At 33.3% G+C, this 19,873-nt stretch overlaps 2 protein-coding genes across 2 annotated transcripts; one reads left to right on the plus strand and one right to left on the minus strand.

Moving 5' to 3' along the window:
- Positions 1-3,913: 3,913 nt before the first annotated feature.
- On the minus strand, positions 3,914-5,933 carry LOC123667198. The gene is made up of 2 exons (XM_045601162.1): positions 5,903-5,933; positions 3,914-5,793 (listed from the first exon to the last, which is right to left on the minus strand). Exons 1-2 carry the CDS (start codon positions 5,931-5,933, stop codon positions 4,109-4,111), a joined length of 1,716 nt encoding a protein of 571 aa, XP_045457118.1. The 3' UTR covers positions 3,914-4,108.
- A 477-nt stretch (positions 5,934-6,410) lies between these two features.
- On the plus strand, positions 6,411-19,536 carry LOC123663084 (replication factor C subunit 1). The gene is made up of 18 exons (XM_045597824.1): positions 6,411-6,635; positions 8,236-8,334; positions 8,615-9,185; positions 9,841-9,950; positions 10,328-10,456; positions 10,685-11,096; positions 11,985-12,108; positions 12,685-12,812; positions 12,981-13,127; positions 13,806-13,889; positions 14,231-14,379; positions 14,817-14,993; positions 15,402-15,553; positions 16,474-16,582; positions 17,107-17,252; positions 17,624-17,837; positions 18,533-18,703; positions 19,334-19,536. The coding sequence occupies exons 1-18, from the start codon at positions 6,627-6,629 to the stop codon at positions 19,460-19,462; spliced, it is 3,060 nt and encodes a 1,019-aa protein (XP_045453780.1). The 5' UTR covers positions 6,411-6,626; the 3' UTR covers positions 19,463-19,536.
- The last annotated feature ends 337 nt before the right edge of the window (positions 19,537-19,873 follow it).

The raw sequence follows: 19,873 nt of genomic DNA on the forward strand, positions 1-19,873 counted from the left end.
CAATAATTAATGTATACAAATATTATATAACGATTCTAATAGTTATTCTGTTTATAAAAATACGTGATATTCAATTCAGAACATTCGCTTTCAAGTATCAAACTGAGTTAATACAAAAACAGACAAAATAGTGATAGCATATCATAACTTTTAATTTATTGTCCAATATTAGACAAAACTTTCCTAAGTCAGAATTTAAAGGAAGCACATTTTTGTTTTTTATTCAATATATACATACATGTTTTTTATTATTTTCTTTCACATTTTTTTATTGTTTAGTATTATTAATAGTATTTAATATAGCCAATTTCAATACTGTATTTGTTTTAAGTATTATATTCAAAATATAATGTCTCGAGAGTAATATAAATATGTATATATTGATTTGTGATAAATAATAAAATGTGTTCAAAGTGATAAATTGATCAGTGCCTTTATTGTGTCAGTTATTTGAATTTTATTGGTGATAAACGATCGTTGTAAATTAAACTTGGCTATCGGTACAGATATTGAGCGCTCGGCGACAGTGGGCGCTTTGCAAATCATGCAGGGGTCGCAAACAGTTTTGTTCTGTACAAAAATAAAAATAAATAAAATATAAAACTATTTTCTACTCATTAAATATCTATATCCATAAAATGTTCAAGTTAAGTGCTCAATAATCCGTGTCGATAACTATAGAACAACATAGAAAATGTAACGAATTTTAATTATTAAATAACTTATTTTTTATTGCACCATTTCTTATGAATCTCAACTTTCGAATTTATCTTTTTAACGAAGGGATTTCGTTTTGAAAATTAGCAGCTTATGTTCTTAGTAATGTTATGTTAGGTATTGATTGTTGAAAATACAAATTATATTCAAATAGGATCATCTTCATCACTACATAATATAAAACAAAGTAGCTTCCCGCCTGTCTGTCCCTACGCATACGCTTAGATCCTTAAAACTACTCAACTGAATTTGATGCGGTGTTTTTAATAGATAGAGTGATTCAACAGGGAGCTTTATATGTATAATACATGCATAATATGGTACAGAATCACTGAATAATTTTAGAGGTTTCTAACGTATCTTTTGTTGTTGATAGTATCAGCATTGCACTCGTGCGAAGCCGGGGCGGGTCGCGAGTATATAATATATCTATAAATCGACGTATGGGCAAAAAAAATTTTGTAGACAACTTTTAAAGTATTCAACTGTAACTTAAAGTTATGATTAAAGAACTTAAATTATATTAGACTTGATTTTGAAAAGTATTAAATTGGTTTACTATACTCAATAGAAGCTTCTGAAAATTTTGTTTAAATAATATAATTTTGGAGATGATGTATGACTTATGATTACCTAATTATTACCTCCTCAAATATATAATTTACAGGCATTTTGTTATTAAAAACGAATTGAAATTTTTTTTTAAATTATAAATATACATGGGTTGATTGGAGGAGATTAAGTTCGCCCTTGCTAACTTCCTATATTATAATGACTATTGTAAAATTACTTAGTGCAATAATGAATATATAACATTTCTAAATCTCCCTAAGCTTGTATATGTAGTGATATTCTTTTTCCTAATACAAATAATTTAATAGGCATAATTTATTTTTGAACATCTAATTTTTTTCAATATTATATTAAATATTTGTTTATATTTAAAGCACCGATACAAAATTATTTTCCATTAATCTATAAATTTGGTTTTGTAAAATGTTGATTACTGTACACATATGATTCATACTTTTCAAAGTTATTTTTAAATTGCGTAGTTAGTTAAAATTTCCAAAATTATAATGAACAGGTTTTAAGATTTAAAAAACATATAAGGAAAGTTAAAAATTGATTGTTATCATATAAATCTTACATAATAAAAAATAGAATTTTATTACGTCTTGCGTTACTATTTGAGTATTTATTTTATTATTATTTTTAATGTATGAGATATTAAATGAAAATTTTCTGTGATTTCAACAAATATGCGATAGATGAAAGTCATTCATAATACTTATACGAGGGTAGACAAAGTTATAAGGATAGAAGGGTACAAGTAGATTTTTAGCGATAGAAGGTATGGATGGCTTCATAGTTGTAAGGACAATATATTCCATAATATTTGTAGTAATAATAAATAAAGAATGACAGTTATCAATGTACAAAATGTGTTATTTGTGATACAAGTATTTATTTCATAGTAGTATAGATCGTTGGATGTTTTTTGTTTTATTGTGTTTATTCGCGTGTTAATCGTATGAAGATTATAAGTATGATAAGTATCTAATAAAATTTAAATTTATAAATACAGTTTGGTTTTATTTTTACTGGTTGCAACCCTATTAATTAATAATAATATAATTGTGTTTGCTGGCAAACGAAAAAAAAGGACTTCAATTACATCGACAAGTAATACAGCGTAGGTAGACGAAAAAATAGTCAAGTATATACGCATTATCAAAGATTGATCCAAAAGTTGTAATCGGATCTCGATGAAATTTAAATGTGACCTGATGTGACATGATAAGCGTCAGCTTTCCATTAGATTAAAAATCATCAAAATCGGTACACCCAGTAAAAAGTTATGCGGATTTTGGAGGGTTTCCCTCGATTTCTCTGGGATCCCATCATCCTGGTTTCCTTATCACCACACTTAGGATATCTCTTTTCCAACAAAAAAATAATTATCAAAATCGGTTCATAAACAACGAAGTTATCGCCTAACATACGTAATATATATATATATATATATATATATATATATATATATATATATATATATATATATATATATATATATATATATTAATATAATTTATATATATACAGTCGAATTGAGTAACCTCCTTCTTTTTTGAAGTCGGTTAAAAAATACTATCAAAAGCCATTCAAAGTTTTGAACTACCTTCAAATACCCACACGAAATGTTTGCGCACCTCACGTCTGTAACATCATATCCTCACTTTTAGTACGAAGTGCAAAACATTCAAAAAATATCGCTGAAATATGAAAAAGTTAAAATATTTAATAAAATGATATGTAATCGTGTTAATTTGGCATGAAGTAAATAAAATAAAAATTGTTTTATCAAAAAAACTACGTAGAATACTGTTAAAGCATCAGGCTCAATTTCACTAATAAACAGAATTGCTATTGAATCTGTTAGGTACACAAATACTATTTGTAAATAATTGTGTTTGCTCGCAAACGAAAAAAAAAACCGACTTCAATTACATCCACAAGTAATACAACGTAGATCGACGAAAAAATAGTCAAGCAACTACGCGTTATCAAAGATTACTCAAAAAGTAGTTATCAGATCTCAATAAAATTTATATGTGACCACATGATAAACATCAGCTTTCGATTAAATTAAAAATTATCAAAATCGGTACACCCAGTAAAAAGTTATTACGGATTTTCGAGAGTTTCGCTCGATTTCTCTGGGATCCCATCATCAGATCCTGGTTTCCTTATCATGGTATCAAACAAAGGATATCCCCTTTCTAACAAAAAAAGAATTATAAAAATCGGTACATCCAGTAGAAAGTTATGCGGTATAATACAACGTAGGTCGACGAAAAAAGCGTCAAGTAAAAACGCATTATTAGATATAACTCGAAAAGTAGTTGTTGTATCTCAAATAAATTTAAATGGGACCAATTGGCACACACCACCTTTCGATTAAAACAAAATTTGTCGAAATCGGTCTACCCGGTCAAAAGTTCTGATGTAACATACATAAAAAAAAAAAAAAAAAATTACAGTCGAATTGAGAACCTCCTCCTTTTTTGGAAGTCGGTTAAAAATGCTAACGTTACGTACGCGGCAAGACGAACGCGGGGTAAAGAAGCGACAAACGGGAGAAAGCGTTTCAAGCCAACGAGTTTCGAAAACTTCAAAACAAGAAACTACAGGGAACAAACGACATAAGTACTTTATTTGTCAAAAATAATCAACATCTACATAAAAATAAATATCTTAACAGTTTTAAATAAACCTTAAATAAATTCAATATGTCTTAAACAATACTCGGTAAAACTACAAAATGAGTCATCCTAAAAAACGTTTAAATCTTCGAAGAAAAAACAGGTTTTTTTCTGTGTTATCTTTGTTACTGCGGAGTTGTGTAGGAATTCATGTCGAGTTCTGTGCCCGAAGTTGATTTTGTATGTAGAGAATGTTTGGAAATCACACGTCGTGCCCACGCTAAGTCACGAGAACTTCTTGACTTACGACATCTAGATTTAGAGCTCGCGGAACTAGCGGATTGTGAAGTGGAACTGTCCGAACCTGTCCAAGAATTTGTCTCCTGTACACCTCGACATGTTTGTTCCGAATTCGTAACTGTGCTAGTGGAATACATTGGTATCTGGGTTTTAATTCTTGGTCGTTTTCTGTCGATTTTCATTTGAGTAATCGGTGTTTCTATCTTCGGTGGGCTTTTAGGTCTTTCTGGACGACTGTTCGCAGAATTTTCATTTATTTTTAGACTCTCCTTTGAAGAATCATCAGAATCTTCACTTGTATCTTCATTTCCACTCATTATTACTGACATGAGCTTTTCAGTATTTTCATGCATGTCATATACTTTTTGGGTCTTTATAGACCCAAGAGAAGAAGTTTTTGTTTTGGAAGATGATTTTTTCGTACGTTTTTTATCCGTATAATAAACTGCGCTGCGATGAGAAGGAAGCATTGCTGGTATATTTGAATCTACGTTTGTATACGCAATATCTTTACTGACTGAACTTTTATTAAATCCTTTACAGTGACACCCATCATCATCACCTATAATGTAACTGTAACATGTTTGTAAGAGACAAATAGCTAGTCCTATCGATAGTATAACAGCCACATACAAATGAGGTGTCCAGTCCGTGTTGATATACACGTATGATTCCTTCAGTGCTTTCCAAGGCCGCCATTTTGTGACACTGGAATCATCATAGTTAAAGAGATTTCTTCGATATAATCCTTTTCCATAACCTTGAACTGCTGCAGCTATTCGTAATATTCCGCCGTACGCAGCATAAAGTTTTTCATCGGCAAGCCGAGGCGCAACATCTCTCTTCATCCAGTGCCAAAGCTCGTTATTAAAACTTACGAAATCAGCGTGACGACAGGAATCTGGAGAACTTCGTAATATACATTTACAAACAGTTGTGTAATATTTTAATAAGATATTTTCCGAGAGGGGCGACAATAAGCTAAAGAAGCCATCCGATTTTAAGGGCAAAGCTATTGCAGATGGTCTAAAATGATCGTCTGATTTTGGCTGTGGTATATGGATACAGGACTTTGAATCACGTTTTGTGACTAATCGAGCACATGGGTCAAATAAATAAGTAGGCCCAACTCGAATCTTTTCAACCGTAAAGTTTGTCCATTCGGGAACACTATTAGATCTTTTCCAACCTAAGCCTTGCGTATTTAATAATATTTTGAGATGACTGTAAAAATCATGTAATTCCCGTACATTTCTATATGAAACATATCCGGCATAGTAGGCGAATCTAGCATTTGGAAGAATTTCGCTCCTCATATGTGAACCTATGGCGTCTGCAAGAACTTTTTTAAGAATTAAAATCGTACGTTTATCTGAATTATTTTCTAGTACTTGAAACGAATTACGAAAATATTTTAATGTTTCAGTCAAATAATGATCGTTAACATTATCTGGTGTGACTGCTGGTGGTATAATTTCTTCAATTATTTTCCGAGCGCGTAACTTAGATATGTCTTCTTTACTCCAGCAGTCAGTTTGAGCAAATCTTTTATAAAACAAAGTACTACCCACTTGAGAGCATTTTATTATTTTTAAAAGTAAGAAGACATACACAAAAAATAACATTGCATTTTAAATTTTTTATTGTTTTGTTACAGTTACCTATTTAAAAATCTCCACAGTCTTGAGTAAACTGAAGATTCAATGTCATTTCAGGATATCTATGGATAAATATAAACAATAACACAGTAAATAAAATTTAAACTTACCTCTTTTTCTTGTTCTTTAACTATTTAGAATACTAATGTTTTTTGCTTAGGTACCTATTTTTTTATGCAACAATTGCTAAGCGTTTAGATGTTGGGAAAATTTTTCTGTTAAATTGCATTAAAAATCTTGAAGACCAATCATATTTGAGTTATGTAAACAACGAAAAGTTTTCTAAGAATCATAATCTTTTAAAATTTTAAAAATATACGAAGATTTTTATGGAAAATAAATAAATTAAGAGAATGCCCTTTAATTTCAATGAGTAGCAATTATAAACAAATATATATAAAAGATTACGTTGCGTGGTGTTAATGTTTTGAGTTTTTCTAAAAGAAACTAAAGTAAATTCAACTAATCTTGAATTAACTTGGTTAGTTTCAACTTTTTTTGGTTTAATGGAACGGATTTATGTGCGAAAAAAACCACGAAAAAAAATGAAAAAAAACTAACATTGACAGTGACATCTCTACCAGTTAAATATTGCAACAATTTGGCGGTATCAAATGTTTAAAAGATTGTACCTATTTGTTTTCAGTTATCTAATCTTTAGTTAAGTTTATCATTTTGTTATATTTGAAACAAATGTCTGTGTTATGTGATTGATCAGAAGGTTCTGATATTTATATTGTTCAAAATGTCAAGGGTAAGAAACTACGTCGGTTTTTCAGACTATTTATTTATATTATGCTGTATATGTAGCTGAGCCCACGACTTCATCCGCGTGGAATTTAACAAAAAAGTTATTGTTCAGTTCTTAGATTAATTAATAAATATTTTTTTAGAATAAAAGCCTATGTTACTCCTTATTATATCAGCTAGTTGCCAGTGAGTCTGTCAAGTCCCTTAAAAATCTGTCCAGCCGTTTCAGAGATTAGAAAAAGAGAGCAGAGATTTTAGAAAAAACAGACAGAGAGACAATAATTGTAAAAAATGCTATTTTGCTATATGTACCGTGTATACATCCATATGCATTTACTAAAAAGTGGTTATTTTAATATTACAAATAGACACTAATTTTATTTATTTGTATAGATTGCACTTGTTATATATGAGTATGTTATAGTTTGAGTGTTTTACTGATTAGATTAATAAGCCAAGGGCAGCTGTAGCCCATAGCATCCCGGCTGGAACTAATATAGTGCTCCCTTGTGGAGAAAACCCGACTGGCTGCAAATGCGCAAATTAAATTTGTGTAAATATTACTTTCAAAGTAACTCAAAAAATTCTTAACCAAAATAAAATGAATTCTATATCGATACCCCCCATTATATATGTATACCTAGGCTATAACATCCAACTATGCCACAACAACTTCGAGATAGATGAAGCTTGAATGCTTGAAGTTCTCTCAAAGATAGGATTAAAAATGAGACTATCCGCGTGACAATGAAAGTAACCATCATAGCCCACAGAATTAGCAAGTTGAAGTGGCAGTGTGTCACCTGTGTCGAACCTATGGCCGTTGAAGCAGACGTGTCCTTGAGTAGAGAGCGCGTCTTGGCAAATGCAGTATTGGACGTCCTCCGGCACGTTGGACTGACAATCTACACAAGATTGCTAGTGCAGGCTGGATGAGGATGGCGTAACACCGGGATGTGTGGCGTGAATGGGAGAGGGTCTATATCCAGCAGTGGACTGCAATAGACTATACCGACTGAACCCCCTTCAATGCGGCTCTCATTCCTAACACCCTGAGCCCAAGTGCGCTAATCCAGCACTATAGCCACCCCTGTAATAAGACATAGTTAAATGCTGTGGTAGTATGTTACGTTATTGTCGGGGGACTTCAGCCGGCTGGACGACACGACCCTGGAGGTTTCGTTCGGGCCTACCACCGGGGCGAAATTCCGGACGACTGCTCACACGTGGTGGTAGTACTATATACCACTTATAATATAGACAAATTATTTGACATGAATTCAGGTGTGAAAGCCTGCCATTATTAATATCGTTTAAATATTTAACACTTGTACTCTCATGACACCAATATTCTTAGCAGAGCATTAACCCTAAACATAAAATCATACTCAATTGGACATTGGCAAATCCTCACGGAACCCATTATACAAGAAGAAGAAGAAGAACTTATTAGAAATGTTTGAAGGTTTTTTTATTATCATGTACTATTTTTATACTAATTAAAATAACATAACAAAATGTAATAAAAATAGCATAAATTTAGTTAAAAAAATAAGAGTTTCAAGGGTCATAAAGTTTTATAAAAAAAAAAACTTATATTTCAGGATATAAGATCATTTTTCACGGTTAAAAAAGAAAAGAAAGCAAAAGACGAGGATAGTGATGTTATACCGGAATCACCAAATGTTCAAATTATACAAAAGGTAAATTTAACATTATATATTTTTTTTTTGTATACAAAAATTAAAAACTATTCAGTTACGTCCATTGTGATAACGATTCAGTAAAACCAAAGATTTGTTAAAAAAAGGGTGGTAGAACTAAATAATCCAAGTTATTTTAAATTTGCTTTTGAAACTTAATTAAACCAGCATTTAAGTATTCCACTATTGAATAAAGACCCTTTAAAATATCAAAGTGTTAGACCTTTATTCTTTCTGTTAAGTAATCTTTATCATACTCAACTAATAATTATTTTTTTAGAAAAAACCAAATAGAAAACGCAGACAAATCAAAGATGACTCAGATGAGGAAATTTTTACATCTAAAAAGAAAATTCAATCACCTCCAAAGGCAAAACTTAAGGAAGTTAAACCCACTGAATTATTTGGCAGTGCTCCGATAAAAAGAACAGAACCATTGGTTAAAAAATCAAAGAAGAAAACAGAAATTGCTATACATTCAGATGAAGAATTTGAACAGAGTTTATTACAAATTGACGAAATAAATTGCATAGAAAACGAAAAGAAAACACCAGAAAAAAATCAAGTAAACAATATTAAAAAAAATGGGACAAAAAGTACTCAAAATCATGACTCAATCAATAATAAAATTTCAAAACCATCACCAAAAAAATCACCAAAACCATCATCAAAGAGAAAATTGGATACAAGTATTGATGTTAAAAAAGAAATTGAAACAATTCCTAAACAAATCGAAAAATCTTGTGCAGATTTCAGTGAATTTGTTAACGATGAGGAACATGACGATAATGATCAATCAAGTGTACCAAAATCAAAGAAATTCAAGATGGATAAAAGTCTTAATGAGTCTGGTATGTTTCAAATTATATTTGCGTAAGTTTCTTACAGCTATAAGTAAATATAAACATATTTTATATTAATTGGACTATTCTCAATGAGTAACTCGTTTTAAAATATTGCAATGAGTAATAACTATATATTACAAATAGCCAGCTAACCTGACATTGTCCTGTCTTGCAAATACTCAAAAGTTTGAAGTTTAAATAGTCATTGAGTCAGTCTTTCTAATTTATCAACAACAGCTATCTTAAAGTGTCTTTAACTATAGCTTGATGGGACGTCCATTCATTCCATTCATTTCCATGTGTATAGATAAACTATGTTCTTTATTATGCATACTTATTATTATTATTTTTTTTCAATATTTACTATAAGGGACTTTACTTAGTTTAATCTTCTTCATTTTTTATTACACCCCCACATATTAAAGTTGAAACATGAAACTGGGCTTACAGTCTGTGCAGTCTTTATATTGTAAACAATCATTCCGGAGAATTCAAATCAAAAAGAAGTAAGAATTTCTAAATGTTTTCAACTGAAATCTATTAAACCAATTAATCAGTCAATCAAAATAAGGCCTACAATAGGCCTTATTTTTTTTTAGGTTAAATAACTATGATCATAATTTTTTTTTTCTTTTTTTTAATTTTAAACATTCTTTCACAGTTCTTTCAGATGAAGAAAGACATGAAAGGAAACGATACTCTGCTGCTCTTTACCAAAAATATTTGAACAGATCCGGGCCCAAGCACTTAGGGTCTAAAGAGATACCTGAGGTATGTTAATTTTTAAAATAAAAACAAATATGAAACGGGATACCATTATTTTTGTTGGTTACTTCACCCACTATTTAGGCAAAACTTCTTTTAATAATATTAGTATAAGATAGTCCATACTTAACCTGTCTGATTAATATAAAAATTTAAGCTTTAACAGTCACTAAAAACACTCATTCAAATGAAATGCAGCTAATTCTCTCCCCCTTCTTATTATTCCCCCTTGATTACTAATCCCATGGCCATGGCATTTGCAACTTTGCTTGTAATATCGGAATTTTCTATATAATAATAAGTAATAATCTGATCTTTCATATTTTTTTTCATAATGTAATCTTTTGTTCATCTTTACCAAATACCTATCAATTATGTTCTAGGGTGCACCAAATTGCTTAAAGGATTATGCGTTCCTACTGACCGGTGTCCTAGATTCGTTTGAACGTGATGAAATTGTTGCTGCCATTACAAAGTACGGAGGCTGTGTGAAGAGTGGCATCAGTAAAAAGGTGCAATTTTTTACATGTAATTCTAAACTATGTACTAATTATCTCAATATGATGTCATTATGTTAGTTATGATTCATTTCTATAGAATGTTTTCTTTGAAAATTTTTAATAAGTGTGTGTCAACTCGGACATACGTCTATTGTCTACGCCATAAAAATAATTACAGTGACAAACACACAGAGACAGACAGAGTGAGACAGGATTAATACGTAACAATAAATGTTACAGGTAACACATGTCTTAGCCGGTGAAGACGCCGGTCCAGCTAAATTAGCGAAAGCACAAGAGCTCGGCATAAAAATCATCAGTGAAGACGAATTTCTATCAGTCATAAAAGATTCAACTAATAAAAAACATTCGCCTAGAGACAAAAAACCATCACATAATGAAAATAAGAGAAGTGACAAAAAGTCAAATGAAAATAAAAATGAATCAAGTACCAAAAGAAATAAAAAATCTCCAAAGTCTGAAGAAAAGAATAAAATCACTGTAAATAAAATTAAGAAAGAATCTTTATCACCGAAAAAGAATGTAAGTAAGGAAATAGTGAAATCAGATGAGAGAAAAGTAAAGTCAGAAGATACAAAATCTAAGTCTGAAATAATAGAAAAATCGGTTCAATCAGGAAATAAACTTAATGGTATATATGCTTATGAATATTAATTATACATGTACAGCAATGAGAAAAATCTTTATCCCTAAAGAATCTACTGTTTCATCAAATTAATTATATTAATATTAGTTATTTATTTGAAACTTTTAATCTAAATCAATATGGCCACCAGTTCGTTTTTCCTCTACTACCATACTCTCTCTTGTATAGTTATCGACGGATATTGAGCACTGACCTTCAACATATGTAACTTACTTTGCTTCATCATCATTGGCCTTAGTCCGTCTATTGCAGACGATTTAGACAGTGTCAGACAGACACTGTATCGCCTAGGACACTCTTCAAAAAAACGCAGAGTTGCCTAAGCTCTGCGCCACCCTCTCGACCTCACTGACTAGGCCCACAGGAACGACGAGTCAACGTGTGGAGCCAGTTCAGCTGCAGGAGTCTTTCGCATTTTAGATCTATGCCACGAATGCTTGACGGAGACCCCATTCCGGGTTTCAAATGAAGTTTTCTTTCTCCAGGACCCTGATGATTTTGAGCGAAGTTTATCCCTCAGTCGCCTTTTACGACCCCCACGGGAAGAAAGGGGGTGGTGCTATTTTACTCGGCCGACACCACACGGCATTATCACTTTGCATTAACAATATATAGACATTTAATGAGTAGTAAATACTCTACGTTTTAGTTTTTGCTATTTTTGTACTGAACAAAACTGTTTGTGACCCCTGCATGATGCACAAATCGATCCCCACTCTCGCAACTCTCAATATCCTTGCCATGACATGTGAAACATGTAATCATATTTATATACTTTGATAATTCAAAATAAAAAAAATAAGTCCTCAACTTTCACATAAGATCATAAAGTAAAATAAACAAACTTATTAACTACTAATTGTTATATTACAGGTGAATTTTCAAAGTCAAGTAGTTCAATAGATGCTTCTAATGCACTAATGTGGGTTGATAAGTATAAGCCGCAGAACTTGAAACAGATCATAGGGCAGCATGGAGAAGCCAGCAATGTTAAAAAGTGTGTAAAATGCTTTATTTTTTGTATTATCACATTATGTAATTTTATAAAAGTATGAGAGGTGTATGTAGTTAACGTTTTTTGGTAAGATAAGTGCGTGAGTGTGAATGAATGAACTAAATATATGGAATAGAATGGGATATTTCGTGATACGATTTGGCCTGTAACATCCCACTGCTGGGCATAGCCCTCTTTCTCCACATAGGAAAAATATCGGAGAACAATTCACCATGCTGCTATAAAAACAATCGCTATCAGGTGAATATGATAACAATCAGGCTCGACAGTTAAACGTACTCTCCGAGGCACAGTGACGAGACCCACAAGGACAAACATCCAAACCACTAAGAAATATTCGCACAAATACAAATATTCATCCTGAGTGAAAATTGAACCCTCAAACTGCCTGTTGTTAGACGCGTACATGGCACACGCACAACTATACCAGAGGGGTTATATAGTGTATCTCGTGAATGATCTGGCTCTATTGGAATTAAATCCCATACTATTTTGACGATTAATGAGGATAAAAATAAAACATAATTTGATTATAACTGTATTATTTAAACTTCATAGGTTATTAAACTGGTTGACGAAATGGTATGCAAATAGAAAAGCAAAACTGCCAAAACCCAATCCGTGGGCAAAAAATGATGATGGAGGATATTATAAAGCTGCACTGTTGTCCGGACCACCAGGAGTTGGTGAGTAACAATAAATGTAATATTTAGTAATATTATATACAATATTAATAAATGTAAAAAAATGTTGACGTCACTGTGCTGTAGTACTGCGTGTGCCGTTTAGGCGTCTATATACCGGCGGCTGCGGGTATTATTAACAGTTTCATACTAAGTTTAATAATCTTGCAGGTAAAACAACCACAGTGTCGCTAGTGTGCAAGGAGTTAGGGTTCGACATGGTAGAGTTCAACGCCTCGGACACCAGGAGCAAGAACCTTATTAAGGACCAGATCAGTGATCTGTTGACCACTACTTCCCTGTCGGGTTATGCTAAAGGTACTTTTTTATTTTTATTTTTTCTTTTACTCCCTTCTATCTGCAATCAGCTCTTGAGCTTTAATCAGATTCGTTGTTTCTGGTGAGTTTATCCAAAAAAAAATGTTTATAAAACAATAAATATAGTTAATAATTCGTCATTGAAGTTCTATCGAGAAAAAAGGAGAGAAGAAATAAATAAATAAATATTATATAACATACACACATGGTCGTCTGTTCCTATGGTAACTAAATGCTTGTGTTACAGGTAACAGCCGACTGTTATAACTATATTATTTTTTGATAAATATACATATAAATAATACATATATAAATTTATAAATACAAATATTACACCCAGACTCAGGCGGGAATCCAACCCGCAACCCGCGTAACAAAAAACAGGGCCACTACAAACTGCGCCAACGGGCTAGTCGAAGGGAAAATGTGTACTTTTATATAGAGACATTTGTATAGATTGTTCCTTGTTACATTTTTAGATGTTTTGATTAGGTTATGCTTGATTCTGATTAGCTAAATTTTATATATATATATTGGCATTGCTTAATGCTTGATCCATACATTTTAATATGTAAAGTTTTTTTGGAAATAACTTAGAAATTGGACGTAGAGTGTCTCTTGCTTGTATATACTTCTATTTTTATTTAATGTATTCTGAAATATAATTGGCAATTTCAGGTAACAGTGGCAAGGGCGCGGTGACAAAGAAACACGTTCTAGTGATGGATGAAGTGGACGGTATGGCTGGGAACGAAGATAGAGGTATGTGTAGATATTTGTTAATCGTTACTAATTTATTACTCATTGAATTACGAAGCTGACTGCTGTGGTTAGGTTGTGACATGAATTTCATTAACATCGATGGCCATGTATGTGGCCTTGTATAAACATTTGTTTCTGATTGTATTTTATTTGTCCCTCAATTCTAGCGATATTTAAAAAACAAATAAATATAAAAGTAAGAGGTTAAACTAAGTTGTCAAAAACCAACTGGCACCACCACCTAGTCTTATCCTCTTCAGTCGCCTTGTCTCTGATAAAGTCCAAGTGACGTAGCTTTCCACTAATAAAAACAAATGTACAACTGTAATAAAATATTCCAGGTGGTCTCCAAGAGTTAATATCGCTGATCAAGTCTACATCAGTGCCGATTATATGCATGTGTAATGACCGGAATAGCGAGAAGATGCGGACCCTCGTCAACTACTGCTACGACCTAAGATTCACCAGGCCGCGACTGGAACAGATCAAGGTATGTGTCTCTCAGTGAGGGTTTTATTACACGCTTCAGCCTGTAATATCCCACTGTTGAGCATAGGCTTCTTTCCCCGTGAAGGACGATTCCATTTCCCCAGGAGAACGATCATAGCTTAATTCACCACGCAGCTCCAATGCGGGTTGGCGAATGTACCCCCCTACTAAGAATAACTATCGCTATCAGGTGTACATGATAACAACCAGGACTGACGGGACTGCTTAACGTGCTCTCCAAGGCACGGTGGGGAGACTGACAGTGACTAACAACCAGACTAGAAATAAATATTTGTATAAACAAAAATATACACTCCGAGTGAGAATCAGACCTACGACCGTCGGTCTTTAGGCGCCGCCAAAACGACACACGCATCATTACACCAGAGCAGTCGTCATATATAGTGAAATAAATATATCCATTTCTCTCTTTTTCAGGCGGCGATGATGTCGATATGCTTCAAAGAAGGTCTGAAGCTCCCCGGAGACGCTCTGTCACAACTAATCACAGCGTCAGGTAACGACGTGCGACAGACTCTACACCGCCTGGCGCTGTGTGCTGCCTCGCCGCATGTCTGCAGTGACGCCAGCTCTGTGAGGAAGGATGTCAAGACGGTGAGGCTATATTGGAGCCTGCTGTAGGTGCCTGCTGGGCAAGGAGACGCTGAACTAGAGTAACCTACGGGTTGCGAATAACACTTTGTCTTTTGTCATTCAAGATAATTAGAAATGGGACTTTTTGTGATTGTATCTAAACTTAGATTTTCGAAAAGAATTTCCTTCTCACTTCCTGTATAAGAAATCGATATTTGTACAAATACGAATTATGACCTAGAATATACTACACGTAAACCTATAATCACATAATATATTAATTGATTCTATTTATACCGATAACCACTTCGCTTATGTCTTACAAATTTACAATGTCCATATTGAATTTTATCTAAAATGGATTTAAGGATTTAGACAGGTGTTATATTAGTATAGAATGGTCATATTATAAGCTTCCTATGTACACAGAGTCCGTGGGAGGCCATCCGCAAGGTGTTCAGCTCGGAGGAACACAAGGGAATGTCGCTGAACGACAAGAGCGACCTGTTCTTCAGTGACTACAGCCTCGCACCTCTCTTTGTACAGGAAAACTATCTAAACGTTGCGCCGCACTGCCCTAAGTATGTACTATTTATATTATACATAGGAATCTATATAGGTGAAGCTTCTTACGAAAATTGTGCAAACAGAGAAGTATGAAATTTTGCACACTTTTAGTTTATATGCATAAAAATTGTGCATAAAAATATATTCAATTTATAAAAAAAAATCACAACTTATCATTTAAATTATTTATGGTCGAATTTCGACAACTGGACGACCAATAGTCATGATAAAATTGTAAAATACTAGCAGACAACAGTCCAATTGTGTTTTCAAACCATACACGAACCCATAGTTAGTTAGTTGTGGGCTCGATTTTGCGCATTTTAGACTCAAAGCTGGTCCGTTATGCGTGAAAAACACGACCCATGAAAATGTACACACGAAATTCATGTCTTAGTATTGACAGTTGTGTACGTTCAGTGTGTTTGAGTACGCAACTGTGTGCGTTGGAGTACGCATAGAAGCGTGTTGTACTAGCGTATGGGTGTGCATAAGTGCGTATACTATTAAAATATAAATATCGAGGAAAAGAGTCACTCTAGAATATGATGTAACCTATTGAGCTTGTTACACATTTGAGCTCTAGTTACAATTTTAAAGGTTTGGCATGACAACGTCTAATAAATCGATGAACGTCGGCTGCATGCACGAAAAGGGATGACTCGTTGTCCCGTTATGCTCACTGTCCAGTTACGCCCATTGTCCCGTTACGCTCATTGAGCGTTTGCGCCGCATCTATCTCCCTTCCACTCTGTTGGCCTATGCGTCCGAGGAGATATTTTGTTATAACGTTGTCACGTTAAACTATCGTTGGTAAACCAACTTTACAGACAACCAATTTCTTTATTAATTGTTATTGATAATGTTTTAATGTTGTTAATTACATATTTTGTAATATATTTCTAGGTAGTCTTATTATTTAATTTGTCCCTAGGCAAGAAATCTTAGAAAGGATAAGTAAAGCAGCTGAGAGTATTAGTATAGGAGACATAATAGACGCTAAGATAAGAGGCCAGCAAGCCTGGAGTTTGCTGCCATTGCAGGTATGAACTTTATTATATGAACAATACCTTTACAAGGTTGAATTTTCTGAGCATTTTTTTTTTATCAACAAGAATAAACGCCCCAAACATAAAATCCTCAGTAGGATTACTCTTATGAACACAAACACACTCGCAACGACCTGAGCTTGACATATACCTATAATTCTACATGACATATACAAATGTTTGTTACAAGCAAGGATAAAACCGTAGTGACCGTTGCACCATGTTAAAATGGACTACTGCCATTTACTTTGTAATCCAACACAAGAACATAATTATTTAAAATGAATTAATTATCAATTAAAAAGAACACTAGTGTGCTTTAGATCACACAACTGAAGTAAAACCATCTGACTCATGTCTTCCTCTCAATTTCCGTGCGCCTCGCCCGATCACACTTTCCGCAACGCTCTCATTACGCGTTCGCCAGTCTACTCCCCAAGTCAAGCGTGCGTAGAGAAGTTTTACTTCAAAAATATTGTTCTAAAGCCTGTTAATAATTTATCGACAAAATATTTCAGGCAATGTACAGCAGCGTGATACCGGGTAACATTCTAGAAGGTCACGTAGCTGGACAGATACAGTTTCCATCGTGGCTCGGGAAGAACTCTAGAAAGAATAAAATGCATCGGCTCTGTCAGGAGATACATGCGCATACCAGACTGAGGTATGATTTAATTATATTTGTGTGTTAATTTATTTTAAATATATATTTAATGAATTTGTTGTAATTGAATATTCATGTCAATTTTTTATTTTTATTTTTTATTACATCCATGTATTTTGAAAAATATATGAGAGTATGTTTTTTCTCACATCAATATTAGTATTAAACTATATATTTATTAAATATATTTAGTATAAAAGTTATTGCAAACTGAAATGTTTACATAAAGTAGTTTAAACAAATGTGACTTAATTTACATAATTTTCTCAAGTTAATTATCGTATTTGAACTTATATTGTAATCTTTTTTTACTTCAAGAATTAATATTTTTTATGAATCTGCAAGGCAATAAATACTTACAAATTCCACAGTACATCAGGCTCTAAATCTTCAATATACCTGGACTATGCATACCATCTCCGAGATGCAGTTGTTAATCCATTGATAAAAGATAAAGCAGACGGCATAGAAAAGTCCTTAGATGTACTGGAATCTTATCATCTTTTAAGAGAAGATCTAGATTCGTTGGTGGAGTTATCTCTGTGGCCCGGTCAGAGGAATCCTACGATACTGATTGATTCAAAGGTAAGTGTGTTGATATTGTATCACCGTAGACATGATACAAATATGTGAGGTAGTTTTAATTTACACAATTGAATTAAATTTGTCACCTAACAGTCAGTTTCCTATTTATATAGTAAACGATTTAAGTAGGCTCAGCAGGAAATATCTTATTCAAAAGCTTGAGCAGCCCAACTGTAAATATCTAAACCTTACAGAAGATCACAAACAATACTGCTCTCAAGTGCTCTTGTGGTTAGTAAGGTGGCCAGTTCCTGGGCGTTGGGCTTTTGAGTCTATAGGCTATACCATCAGACAATTCTTATACGTTCTTATATGTTCTTACGCCACGGTTCGCTTAAACCGAATATAAAAATCATCATATCAAAAATTTCGCTCTAGCGGGTACATCGTTCCATAGCTTAATTGGCTAGAGCGCCGACACGGTCAGTCGGAGACGCGGGTTCGAACCCCGCTGGAGCGGTCAATTTTTGATATGATATTCAAGAAAAAAGTTCTTATACTTGTTTGGTGCCCTAGTGGTATCAAAAAGACATGTAACGTCCTGGACAGGTCTTACAAAACTTTACATTTAGTTTATTTCTAATTTTGAAGACTTGTTTAACTGTTTTTTGAACATGTAAACACCAATTTCTTATAAATCAATAGTCTGCAATACTGTCTCCGTCTAGTTTTACGTTACAAATGTTTATTTTCAGGTAAAAGCAGCCATGACGCGTACATATAATAAGAAAGCGACCGCCTTACCTTATGCACCGGCAACTGTTAAGAAAGGCAGTAAGGTTGCTCAAGAGGATACGGAATATTCTCAGGAAGATGAGGAGCAGGCGTCAGAAGATAGTGACCCCGAGAATGATGCGCTTATAAAAGTAAGATATATTGTATGTGTATGTAATTTTTTCAACACAAACTATTATTTCATTTGATAAGCTCCATTTATGCAATCTATCGAGATCTGACAAGTTCTTTTTCAATTATCTCTAAAGGCCAGTTTATACTTTGTGATAGTAACTACGAGTGATTAGTAATCAGCATAATTAAGTGAATAAAAATATGTTCTATTTTTTTGCGAGTAGCCCCGTCCCGCGCGCAGTTACTCGCAACTTGTCAGGCTAAACACACAGTTTGGACATGCAGTGATTAGTGTTTAGCATTGTTGCGCGGACGACACTCGCTGTGTTTTTTAGCATTATTGTATCATTATTTGAAATAAATACTATTTAGAAAGGAAAAATGTCGAAGTGGACTGAAGATACGACCTATAAATTTGTACAGGAGTATCTATAACTTCGAAGTCTTTATATAATTGTAAAGACCCTAAATACAATCCAGTCCATATTTGCTGTTCGACGTCCAACGAATGAATTTTACTAAGCGCAGGAGCTAAACTAAAATCAAAGTGTAAACTAGCCTTAAGAATGCGTATTGATTTGACAATTATTTCGTCTACCTAGGTTGTATTATGTACTTTTTAATGTATTCGTTGTTTTTTTTTCTAGAAAAAGAAGAATAAAGAGACAGAAAAACCCAGTAGTAGTAAAACAAGTAAAGGAAAACAAAATGAAGCATCCAGTCCCACTAAAGGGAAAGGCAAAAAAACTGCCCCTAAAGGTGGCAAAAAGAAGTAACTACTGTAGCTTTAAATGTGACCTAATAATTTTTATTTGGAATCTCGTAACTTTCAATAAATATTTTTTTTAACTTTCGATTTATTTATTTATTCAAGATTACCCGATGGTGAAACGGAACTAAAACCTAATTACGCTTTTTACTGTATTGTGTAATGAGATATCGTCGCTGATACTGCAATACCGCGGAACCAACAGTGGAAGAAGATCGTAAGTCCAGTAACAAATTTTAAAGGAGAGAGAGAAATAACTGAATATTTTCTTTATTTCTGTGTCTTAACTCGACTGAACCGTAGCATGACTTCAAATTTTTGTTCTTTACCGCCTCTTATGATTACTTAGTCCTTAAACGCTTTATTTATTCGTTTTTGGGCTAAAAAACATTTTCGCGGTATTGCATCTTCGAAAATT

This window comes from Melitaea cinxia, chromosome 2 (genome assembly GCF_905220565.1).
Source record: "Melitaea cinxia chromosome 2, ilMelCinx1.1, whole genome shotgun sequence".
NCBI lineage: Eukaryota > Metazoa > Arthropoda > Insecta > Lepidoptera > Nymphalidae > Melitaea > Melitaea cinxia.